Genomic DNA, 11,140 nt, shown 5'->3' with positions numbered 1-11,140 from the left:
GCGGTAATTTATCGCCATCTGTCAGACTGGTTTGTAAACAAAAGACTTCTATCCAGCGCAGAAGAGAAGAGCGTTTTCCCCCGTTTTTTTCGTACGAAAACGGCACATATTTTACGATGAGTCTTCAGTGTCGTGTTTGTTTGGACGCGCTGAGCAATGCTTACTATCTGTTCGAGGAGACCGGTGGCATCACACTGGCCGAAATTATACAATTCTGCGCCCAGGTTCAGGTACGTACATGCTCTACTACGCCTTGTTGTTATGGCTCGCAACCTCTGAAATCGCAACCTCTTTCTCGATAGATTGCCGAAGATGATGGACTGCCAACGTTTATCTGCCCAGCATGCTGTGAAGATGCCCAGCAAGCCTTTGCATTTATCCAGAAGGCTCGCCAATCGGACGAAGAACTACGAGCGTCAAGAAGCATTACCCAGCAGTCGTAAGCTATTCCTTTAGGAAGAAGGGGATAGGGAAGCGTAATACAATTGTTTTTTTTTGTTTAGCTTACAGGTCGATCCCGAAAGTGTGGCAGAATCGAACGTGGAGATGCAAGAGTTGGTGGTGGAATTGCTAATGGATTCCGATGAAATCCACAACCAACTGCATCCGGTCGAGTCGCTGGAAGAACACTTTGATCTGACCAGTGACACAGAGTGTGCCCTTGATCTGACCAGTGAGCAGAGTGAGGAAAACTTGCCAGATTTGGAAATTGTTTCTGCTCTCGCGGACCAGGATGAGGAAGGGGTCAGCTTAGCGACAAACAACGGCAATGGTCCGTGCTATTACTGTTGCCACGAGGACTGTCTGCTAACGTTTCACACAAAGGAGGCGCTGAAACGTCACGCCGGTTTAAACCATCCAACCGAACAGCACAGTGCGCCGAACGTTGTGCAGCATCGTTGTGATAATTGTGATCGTGGATTTGCCAGCGCGGAGGATCAACGCATACACCAGACGGCTTTCCACCTCAAACGGACCATAGTGAGTTCGTCCTGCAAGGGACGTCCAAACACACGCTTTTCCCTGTTCACGGCGACGGAAAAGAAGTGTTGCGATTGTTTCGCCTCCTTCCCCACGCTAGAGGCACTGCTAAAGCATGCTGTTCAGCAGCACTCCATTCGGAAAGCGGTGCACGATCCCACGCGGCCAGTGCGGTGCGAGGTGTGCTTCAAACTGTTCCGCTGCCGTACGAAGCGTAACTATCACCAGAGCATACCGTACAAACCGCTCCGGTACCGGTGTGGCACGTGTGACGCTTGCTTTCGAACCTCCGCACAGCTTGAAACGCACGAAATCGAACAGCACAGCACGGAACAGAAGTACGTGTGCGGGAAGTGTGGCGCTTGCTTCAAGAGCGCCCAAAACCTTAAGATGCACACACTGTTGCACGAGGAGAAGCGCGAAGTTTGCAAGACGTGCGGGGTACGGTTTCACCGGAAGTCGAACCTGCGCATCCACGAGCGCGTCCACTCCAACACGTACTACGCGGTGTGTCCACACTGTGACAAGAAGTACAAAACTCAGTCGCAGCTGAAGCAACACCTGAAGGTGCACACGCAGGAACGATCGCTCGGCTGCCGGTACTGTGCGAAGCGGTTCATGTACACCAGCGATCGGAAGCGGCACGAGATGACGCACACGGGCGAGTATCCGTTCGTGTGTGGCGGTTGCTCGAGAAAGTTCAGTCGCAATAGGCTGTACACGCAGCATGTCGCCGTGTGCAAAGCTGCAGCAAAAGACGAAGCATAGTGGAGGGAGGTGTACCTAATGAACCCAGAACCGTGCCAATATTGGCTTGCTTTTCAGACCAACACAATCCATCTGTAGTTGTACCGATTTTCGAATAGTGTACCGATTTATAGACATAGAAGAACGGAAATGCCCATCTCTAAAGCATAGACGAGTGGCTTTCCAACCGAAGAACGTCATCATATTCAGAGGCCTTACAATGGGGTGAAGCACATCCTACCCCATTTGCTGTTTGCTAGATCAATTTGATGGTTTCGTTTTATTTATCTCTGGCATTATATCTAAATAATTTCAAAAATAATTCAATAACATTTATGTATACCTTTTATAATATAGTAAATCTAATACGGGTTCATATTTTTGCTCCTTTCCCTCTTCGTCTCATCTCGTCTGATCATCATTTGCTGCGCTTTTTCGCATGATGTGTATATTAAAAGTAATAAATATGTTCTTTTCTGCCTTCCGTCTCTGGACCTGCCGTTTGCTCTGTTGTTTCCTTTGCGATGGCGTTCGGGTCCTGCTGCCTGGCCGGTGCTCTCGTATTTTTAGGTGTGTGCAGCACACAATTCGTTCCACGCCTTTGATCGGTTTACAAGTTCGTCCACCACAATGTGGACGATGGACAGGACAGTTTGCTAACCCATTGGATGGTTTTCGTATGGTAAACAGCGCTACTCTTCAGCTGCTTGTGTTTGATCGGGGTCGTCTGCTGGTTCATTAAAACATGTTCAGTGCAACTGCACTGCACTGAATATTGAGTAGTTCACGGGTTGATATTTGCGTCTTTGCGGAGCCAAAAGTCGCAGCTGCACCATCGGAAGTAGACGGATTAGGAATGAAAAGGCATTCAAAGTAAGATTGTTCTTATTTTGGTGCACAATAAAGTGATAAAACAAAACAAACCAAATGGCTTAAAAAGCCAAATACACGAGCATTGTTAGCTGTGCGATAATGCGCTAGTGTGTAAAAGATGGTTTGAAAAAAAAAGCAAAATAGGCCAAAATATGGCTTCTTTGCAACCATTCCATCTATACATATTGCTATGTATGTAACTCGTAAACAAAACGACACAGAAACAAACAAAAACAGTCTTCAAAAATAAAGGAAAGTCCGTTACTCTTCCTGCTGCGGCATCCTGCTGCTCGAACTCGACCGAATTCAGTTCAGCTCCGGCCCGAGCAAACTGTCCGGTAGGAACGAATTCAAACTGGTTGGCGTTCCACTGTCCGTACCTGCATCCAGCGGTGCCCACAGATTGGCTGCTGCTGCGCCGGCACCACTCGCACCGGAGCTGCCACCGATGGCCCATCCAGAGCCCCAGGTGTCGGCGCCTGAAACAAATGCCCAGAACACGTTACAAACGAGCTTTTTTCGTGCTTGTTGAATGACTAAGGGGCATTGAAAATCCTCACCTGAACTGCTCGAAGTACGCTCCTGTCTCCAGGTCGGAGACGTTAGGCTCGAGGCGCTAATGCTGACCGCCACACTGGCAGCTGCGGCTGCACCGCCAAGCTGCTGCAGATACGTTTGCACCTCCGACTCACTGGCCGGACATTCGGCACTGATCGTGCTCGAGCCGAGTGTACAGTTGTTGAGCGCCTGTTGAGCTTTGGCCGCTTCCTCGCGTGTCGCGTATCGGCACAGGGCCAGCCCGTGGGCTGGATAGGAGTGGAAGGTAAGGATCGGACCGTGCTGCATGCAAAGCGTGCGCAGTGTCGATGCATCGATCTGTTGAAAGGGAGTTAGAAAGATCCATTAGTTTGACATATTTTGTCCCCAAGGGAGGGGATATCATACCTGGGAAGTGAAGTTTTTCAGCAAAAGCCACGATGTTCCTGTGGACCATCCTGCACCACGTTGTTGCTGTGTACCGGCGGCAGTTCCAGCGTTGCCGCTCTTATTGGCCGCCGGGCCGCCCAGACCGGGCGGAGGGCCTCGTGTAGCCGATGGTTTGGTGATCGGAGTGCACCATACATCAACGGCGGCAGCGTTGTTGCTGCCGCTGCCGCCACCGGCCGAACTGTCCGACCAGACGGATTTACCGGCCAGCGGTTTGTTGCCACCGGAGCCACCTCCATTACCGTTTGCTGCGGACGTTAGCGAAGCGGTGTTGAAACTCCAAGCGGAAGACGTAAGATTCAGCCCTCCACCATCGGCTACGGTAGGCGACGCCTTCTCAGCGACCGATACAACACCACCACCACCGAACAGCTCGGAGTCTTTGGCGGTGGCAATCGAGAGTGGCGAACGGGCGACGCTGCCCGGTGTAATACTAGGATCATCTTCAATCTTAAGCTGTGTTCCCTGCATTTGCAAATAGAAGGGACGATAAAAATCGCAGTTCCTGGGGAGAAGGATAATTCTGGACACCTACCTTCCATGGTTTGCCCGGTTCAAACTCAGGTACTAGGTCTGTGAAAGCGGAACTGTCCTGCGAAGCAGCGTTGGTGGCCGTTGTCCAGTCTTTGCTATCGGTATCACCGGTTTGCTCTGGCCAACCATCGGCTAGATTTGTACGACCGGTAGTCCAGGTTCTGTGTATCGAGTAGACATAGAGACGAAAAGAAAAGAAAGGTCAATCAATATCCCTCTCTCTCTCCAGTATGCTCCGTTTGCTATGGCAACAACACGTACCCATCTTGCACGAGACCTAGAGAGCTTATATTAGTGCTGGTAGTGGTAGAGGTTAGCGCTGATTTGCCCGCCGACGGACCGGGAGCGCGCGAAAAATCGGTGAGATCATCTTTACCAGCGGTCGGATCCTTGTCGAGCGACGGAAGCTTCCACTGGTTTAAGCGAGACTGCTGACTAGTGCTGCCACTGACAACGACGTTGCCGGCAGCTGCCGACACGACGGCATGCTGCTGCTGCTGCTGTACGGGAACGATCGGTGGCGGGAAGACGCTACCGGTGGACGTGATGATTGGATCCTTGCCGAGCCCCATCTCGCCGAAGGTGCTTTGCAATGCCATGAGATCTTGCTGCTGGTGCTGCTGCTGCTGCTGCTGCTGGCGCATAAAGTCCAAACCGAGCGCAGCGTTCGGGTTCGAGCCCGGCATTAATGGTGGCGGCGGTCCCATCGATCCTTGATGTCCCTGTTGCTGCTGCTGTTGCTGCTTCAAGTAAATGCTCTGCTGGGTAACGATCTGCTGCTGGAGCTGGGCAATCTGCGACTTATGCTTGTTAACCGCCAGTGTCATCTGAACGGCGCTCACGCCGCCCGTTGCACCACTGCGGGCCAAGTTGCTTTGAGTTATTTGCATTTGCTGAAACGGAAGCAAGGAAACGTCAGCTAACAACACGTTCGCCTGGAGGACCACTCGCTTGCTGCTTACCTTTATGTGAGTGAGCAACTGGTTTAACAGGATGAATGTTTGCGGTGCCAGCGGTTGGTTGAGGATCTGATGGTTTAGGAAACCATTCTGCACCGCCAACTGGATCTGATGAACCAGCACACGAAGCTGCTGGTTGGTGGGTTGTGCTGCTGCCGCTGCTGCCAACTGCTGCTGCTGCTGCTGGTGTGCCTGGGACTGCTGGTTTGGTCCGCGACCACCAGGTGGCAGCAGAGAGTTATGATTGAAGGGTGCCATCGTGGCGCCACCAGCGCCACCAGCGCCCTGCGAGAGATATTTTAGATTGTTCAGTGCCATGAGATTAGCCGGCCCGGTACCGTCGAGGCCGAGTCCACCCACTGGACCACCACCTGGGATGTTGTTCAGCATGTTTTGTTGATTGTTCTGACGGGGATAGAAAACGATACAGAAAATGCGGGTGTTTATGGATAATTTGGCATTTTACCACGACAATCTCGCCTCTTACCTGTGAGTAAGACAATCCACTGGCCGCATGATTCAGCGGTGGTATGCGGCCCGAGTACGGACCATCGAAACCCATTCCGAGCCCGCCAGTATGATCCTCGGACAGTGTGCGACGCCATCCACTGGATAATCCGGCCACAGATGCCCCATGACGCAACAGTTCCATCGCCTCGTCAATGTTCATGCTGGTCGTACGCAGGGCAAACTCGACGTCCTCCTTCTTGTGGCCCATCTCGCACAGCAGCCGGTACTCCTTGCTGGCGCGGATATATTCCAACGGATTGTTCAGCGCAGCGGGCGGTTTGTTTGCACCACCGACCGAGGGCTTACCACCGAGCCCACCCCAATCCATGCCAGGGCCGGTCAGATCGTTGGGATCCGGCCATCCAATGCCGGCGGATTTCGGGGTGACCGGCGTTTTATTCCAGCCTGCACCACCGTTCGAGCCGAGATCCATATTCCAGGAGCCACCACCCTTCTCATCGCCCCAGCCCCCTCCGGTGACCGAGTCTTCCCACGAACCGTTCCGTACCATGCCTTGCACCTGACCGCCCCACATGCCGTCCTTGCCGAGAGAGCCCCGCACACCGCTGCCAGCGCCGGATGGGATCGGAACCGGACCGAACGGCCCCGCCCCTCCGCCCTGCTGCTGATTGCGTTGTTGCATAGGACCGCCGCCGGGAGCTCCTGCCCCCGGACGCATCATCACATCGGATACATCCTTCCAGCCGGCCGAGTTCTGCCTGGCCAGTGCTCCCGGACCGCCAGCACCGACCGCATTGCCCTGTCCCCAGGGCGCATCGTCCAGTGCGGACGGTCTGCCATCGTCCCAACCACCTGTGGGCAGCTTGGCTGGCCCTGCGTTGCCATTTCCGCCCCACTGCTGCTGTCCACCACCAACAGCGCTTACCGCTCCCGGCAGCACAGCACCTCCGCCCGCTCCAGCAGACATCGATCGTTGGTCGGGAACTCCCGCTCCCCACATACTGCCGGCAGCCGCACCATTGAGCCGTCCGGAAATGCCCCGTGGATCGCCACGAAGTCCATCGGCAGCCGCACCGAGCGTAGAGCCAATGTTGAAGCCACCCGCCGTTGGTCCGTTCACGTTTGCACCACCGCCAACGGACGGTAAAGCTCCCGCAACGCCCGCCGCTGCTCGTGCATCTGCCCCCCAACCGCCTTGTGCCGGGCCACCGGGGACGCCGATCGAGCCTGAACCAACAGCTCCCACTTGGCCCACGCCGCCACCGGCTCCCCATTCGTTCAGATCTTTCTTCACACCGATTGCAGCCATTTGCGGATTGTTCATGGATCCCGCGCTGGGGGCTCCCGCTGTTGTGATGGCGGGCGTATTGCCACCCGTAGGCCACATTCCCCCTGCAGCCGTTGCAGCCGCCGGTGGAGCCGGCACAACATTGCCATTGTTAAGAGCACCCCAGGATGGAGCGGGACCAACGCCTGGTCCTACGGCCGTGCCCGCGACGATTGCAGCCGCACTGCCATTCCATACGCTAGCAGCCGCATCCGTACCACCCGGTGCACCACCGGCAGCTTCATCGTCTTCCATCCAAGTTCCGCCGAGATTGTTCGTCGGAACCCATGGGGCAGCCTTCGCTTGTGCCAGATGCTGTTGAGCTTGTTGTTGTTGCTGTTGCTGCTGCTGTTGCTGCTGCTGTTGCTGGAGATGGGGTCCACCGCCACCGTTGCGTAGATTGGTTTCCCACAGCTCGGTACCGTTGTTCATGGTTTGTGCCTTCCAGCTTCCGTTCGGGCCGGTTCCGTGCGGTCCAGCACCTTCTGGCTTGGCAACGGCAGCAGCGCCAGCATTGCCAGCAGCGCCCTGAGGTTCGGGTGAGCCCGGCACCTCCCAGTTCGTGTCCTGATTGACATGCTGGCAGCCCCAACCATCCTGACTGAACAGCGCATCGCGCATCGTACTGAGCACCTCGAGCTGGTTCTTCGCGGCTCCATTTCCGGCGCCATTGTTATTGCTAGCACCCATATTAGCTGCATGTTGCTGCTGCGATTGTTGCTGCTGCTGCTGCTGCTGTTGCTGATTATTATTATTATTATGGCCGTGTGGATGGTTGCCGTTGTTGTTCGCGACATTGGCTGCTGCATTCGCACCATGGCGCCCATGATTAACGGTGGCATTCCAAGCGTTCGGGGTGGAAGTCGGTTGAGCGTTCGCTTTGTTGGAATTTGGGTCGGCGTTGGAGGAGCCTCCTCCGCCACGCTGCTGGGCAACATTCGCACCGTTTCCATTGCCATTCGCAGTATTGACGTTCGGTCCAGGGTTGTTGTTGTTGTTGCTTCCTGGGCCACTGTTGCTGTTAACGCTGCTCCAAGCGGACGGAGCTAATGGCTGTTGCTGTTGGTGTTGCTGCTGCTGCTGCTGCTGCTGATTTGGCAACATGCCCCATGCGCTCAGCGCACCGTTGCTGGAAGCGCCAGGCGGCGTACCCCACGCACTGGTACCATTGTTGATGGAATCTTCGCCACCACCGCACAACCTTAGCCGGGGCAGCCGGTGCGATAGGCCACGTCGCAACCATTCGCGCTCACGCTCGGTACAGCGCACAAGCTCGTCGAAGTGCGTGTAGGTTGGCCCGCCGTGCGTACGACGGCTCGAGCCCTTCAAACTGATATTATCACGAGCCACCATCTTACTACCCTGGGACGAAGGTACAGCATTCCGTGGTGGCAAACCGGCTCGACCATCCGACCGTGCTAAACTACAGCTAACATCTATAAGGTTAATCAGGTAATCATTTAAATCACATTTCAATGTCACAGTATCAATATGGGTCGGCTTTTCGTCGTCGTCGTCGTCGTAATCGTTATGGCTAGTGCGGATCGTCGCATCCGATGGCTGAACGGCGTCACTAGAAGCACCACCAACAGCAGCCACAGCAACATCACCGCCGTCGTTCGTTGATGGTGCGGAAATCGTTTCGATGGCTTTGGGAGTGTTTGCGGGAAGTGAGTAACGCCTGCGGGGCGCGATTTTTCTGTGATCCAGCTGCTCGATAAATGCCCCCTGATGATGCTCGCCACCTCCAACCTCCAGCGAGGTCATCCTGGACGATGTGCTGCTCTCGATCAGCTCCTCCTTCGGTTGGAGTTGCCTTCGGTTAATAGTTTCCATCTCTCGACGACCAAAGTAGCAGTGGTCGGGATAGAATCACTGGCTGGTGTTACGCTAGTGCGTTCGCTGCGCGTGTTGCAGCTAGGTCACAGTAACGCAACTCAAAACGAACGTACAGATTAGTACACTTCAGATTCCTCCTATCATCGTCTCGCCGCCCAGGGCTGTGCTGTCCACAAGCATCTTGCGCGATGTGAACGACGTGAATGCAAGGAGTAATGGGAAGCTTTTCACCGGTATAATACGAAAGAAAACGTTCCTTTGATGGAAGGAACTCCTTTTTTGGTTTTTATTTAATCTGCGAGGACAGAGCACCAGGCCCTAAAACGAAACAAAACACGAAAGTTAGTGACCTTGACGCTTTCAAGCGATCGCTCGTTTCATTATTTACCTTTCGCGTTGGACGGAATTGTCCAGCTATCGTCAAGTTCGGGATGAGATTGTTGCAATCGACAAATCGACAAACACTACTGATCCGTGGTTTCCGTGTGCTGGACTGGATGATTTGAAACTTAAACCTACAAATGTTATCACAGATCTACGGCGGGATAAATCGTTCCGCTCGGCGGAGGGAGGGGAACGATTTTCCGACCACAACTTTAAACTAACAAACAAGTAGCACTGACGCACTTCCGTCCTAGCCGTAGGTGCGTGGCTTTCGAGAGTTGCTATATTGGAAGGAGTACTTTAATGGAATCTGAAAGCAAAGATAAGAATGCAAATTAATTTAGCATGTTGTATATCGTGTAGTTGTGATTCAAATGTCAAGATTAAACAACATAACATCATAACAAGGAACAAACAGCAAAGGTATCGATGCAGTTTCTATGTTTTCATCATAATATGCTCCGCGAGAGCCAACAACAACCACGCACACAACACCTTTGCGCTCTCTTTCGCTTGCTTGGATTATCTGTTCAGCATGTTTCTCTCTCGCTCCATCATCATGTTCTCTTTGCATAACTTATGAAATACACGGCCGTCTCCACGCAAAGAATGGCCGCTCTCCCTTTTACCCAAGAATGCGAGAAGATCGGTTTGATTTCTTTGTTTTGTTACGCCGTGCGTTCGTGTGCGTGTGGTGGTGATGTTTGTTTTGTCTGCTTTTTCGTGTCCCCTATTGATGTTGTTGCGTGTTTTTTTCTTCTTCTCTCGCTGGGCCAACATAACTTTTTGCTTGTTTGCGATTGAACACGTAGAGGTGGAGGTGGACGTTTTTTTCTCCTCGCACACGAAACATGCTCCTGCAAGAGTGTTTGTGTATGGTTGCCGTTAGCTATGCAGGAGCGAAAGCGAGAAAGAGAGCGAGAATGCGAACGACTTGTACACGTAAAAAACCACTTGTACCATTCTCACCGCACACTACGCAAACTTGCCCTGCTTAAGAATTGAAGTTTTTGCTTCCAATTTTAATTGATGCTAATAGGCTAGATAAATTCCAATACAGGGCGAAATAAATCGGCTCAATAAAAAGAAAAAGGCACCTAATGAACATATTACGGTGGCACCTTTTCACATCACACGCAGAGTGTCCCTGTGGGTTGTTAATTATACAGTCATGACTTTTTCATTCGCACTGCACTCCATAATGGGGAACCAATTCCCAAATTCCAGCCCGCAACACGACAGAAATCACTGCACTTTGATCGCTTAAATATTTATGATCCAACCCAAAACAATAACACTTGCAACTACTGTTGCTGCTGGATAGCTTCGCAAATCACAGTACTGCACTCAGGTATCGCCTACCCCGTGTGTGTGTGTTTGCCACTCCCTTGCGACCAACGTCCGGAGTGTATTCACTGCTAGTGGCACGGTTACATTCCCATCACACTGTTTCTAGCACACTGGCGCGGGTGTCCCACCAGCGCACACAACATACACACTGCCTGCGTTTTGCACTGGGTATCCCCACCAGCGGGCAAAAGAAGAGGAAAAAAACTGCATCAACTGGGTGCCAAAGTGCATAGCATTTCGTTGGCGGCCGCCATATTAGATATCCCGAGTTCACGATCGCGGGGTTCCTCACACTTTTCACACACTGGCGCACGGTATTGCGGGGCAAAATCACTCGCACTGCGTGTACTGCCCGTTCCCACATGGATATTCAACTGTTTGGAGTGGATTCCGAGCGATTAACTCATGAAAATAACAAGCAACATAACTTTACCTTCTTCAGCGCGAGTGGCTGCCCTTTTTTCCTAGAGGCGAAATATGTTCTACATCTACATCTACAAGGGCTGTGATGATGATGCGTGCGTGTGTGTGTGTGCGTTTGTGGAATGTGTACCCTTGCTTGACAGCCGTTGGCAGTGTGTGGATTTTCTTGGTTGATGATGCTTTGCGAAGTGTACGGAAAAAAATGATGATTGCTATCCGACGTGTACCGAAGTTTGACACAGCAGCAATCAGCACAAGGGGTGCG

General features: G+C 52.8%; 2 protein-coding genes across 3 annotated transcripts; one reads left to right on the top strand and one right to left on the bottom strand.

The window, feature by feature from the left end:
* The first annotated feature begins 21 nt into the window (after positions 1 to 21).
* LOC120902127 (zinc finger and BTB domain-containing protein 17-like) lies at positions 22 to 1,885 on the top strand. Its single transcript, XM_040310646.1, has 3 exons — positions 22 to 230; positions 303 to 439; positions 504 to 1,885. Exons 1-3 carry the CDS (start codon positions 117 to 119, stop codon positions 1,747 to 1,749), a joined length of 1,497 nt encoding a protein of 498 aa, XP_040166580.1. The 5' UTR covers positions 22 to 116; the 3' UTR covers positions 1,750 to 1,885.
* A 95-nt stretch (positions 1,886 to 1,980) lies between these two features.
* LOC120902123 (protein Gawky-like) lies at positions 1,981 to 10,963 on the bottom strand. Of its 2 annotated transcripts, none has more exons than XM_040310636.1 (9): positions 10,886 to 10,963; positions 9,107 to 9,412; positions 5,569 to 9,036; positions 5,085 to 5,486; positions 4,384 to 5,015; positions 4,124 to 4,283; positions 3,547 to 4,053; positions 3,162 to 3,477; positions 1,981 to 3,080 (listed from the first exon to the last, which is right to left on the bottom strand). In XM_040310636.1, exons 3-9 carry the CDS (start codon positions 8,713 to 8,715, stop codon positions 2,908 to 2,910), a joined length of 5,337 nt encoding a protein of 1,778 aa, XP_040166570.1. In that variant the 5' UTR covers positions 8,716 to 9,036; positions 9,107 to 9,412; positions 10,886 to 10,963; the 3' UTR covers positions 1,981 to 2,907. The 2 variants fall into 2 exon arrangements, with proteins under 2 accessions (XP_040166570.1, XP_040166571.1); XM_040310637.1 differs by lacking the exon at positions 10,886 to 10,963 and adding an exon at positions 10,465 to 10,561.
* Between the last annotated feature and the right edge of the window lie 177 nt (positions 10,964 to 11,140).

This window comes from Anopheles arabiensis, chromosome 3 (genome assembly GCF_016920715.1).
Source record: "Anopheles arabiensis isolate DONGOLA chromosome 3, AaraD3, whole genome shotgun sequence".
Taxonomy (NCBI): Eukaryota; Metazoa; Arthropoda; class Insecta; order Diptera; family Culicidae; genus Anopheles; species Anopheles arabiensis.
This window is presented reverse-complemented; position numbering and strand designations above follow the sequence as displayed.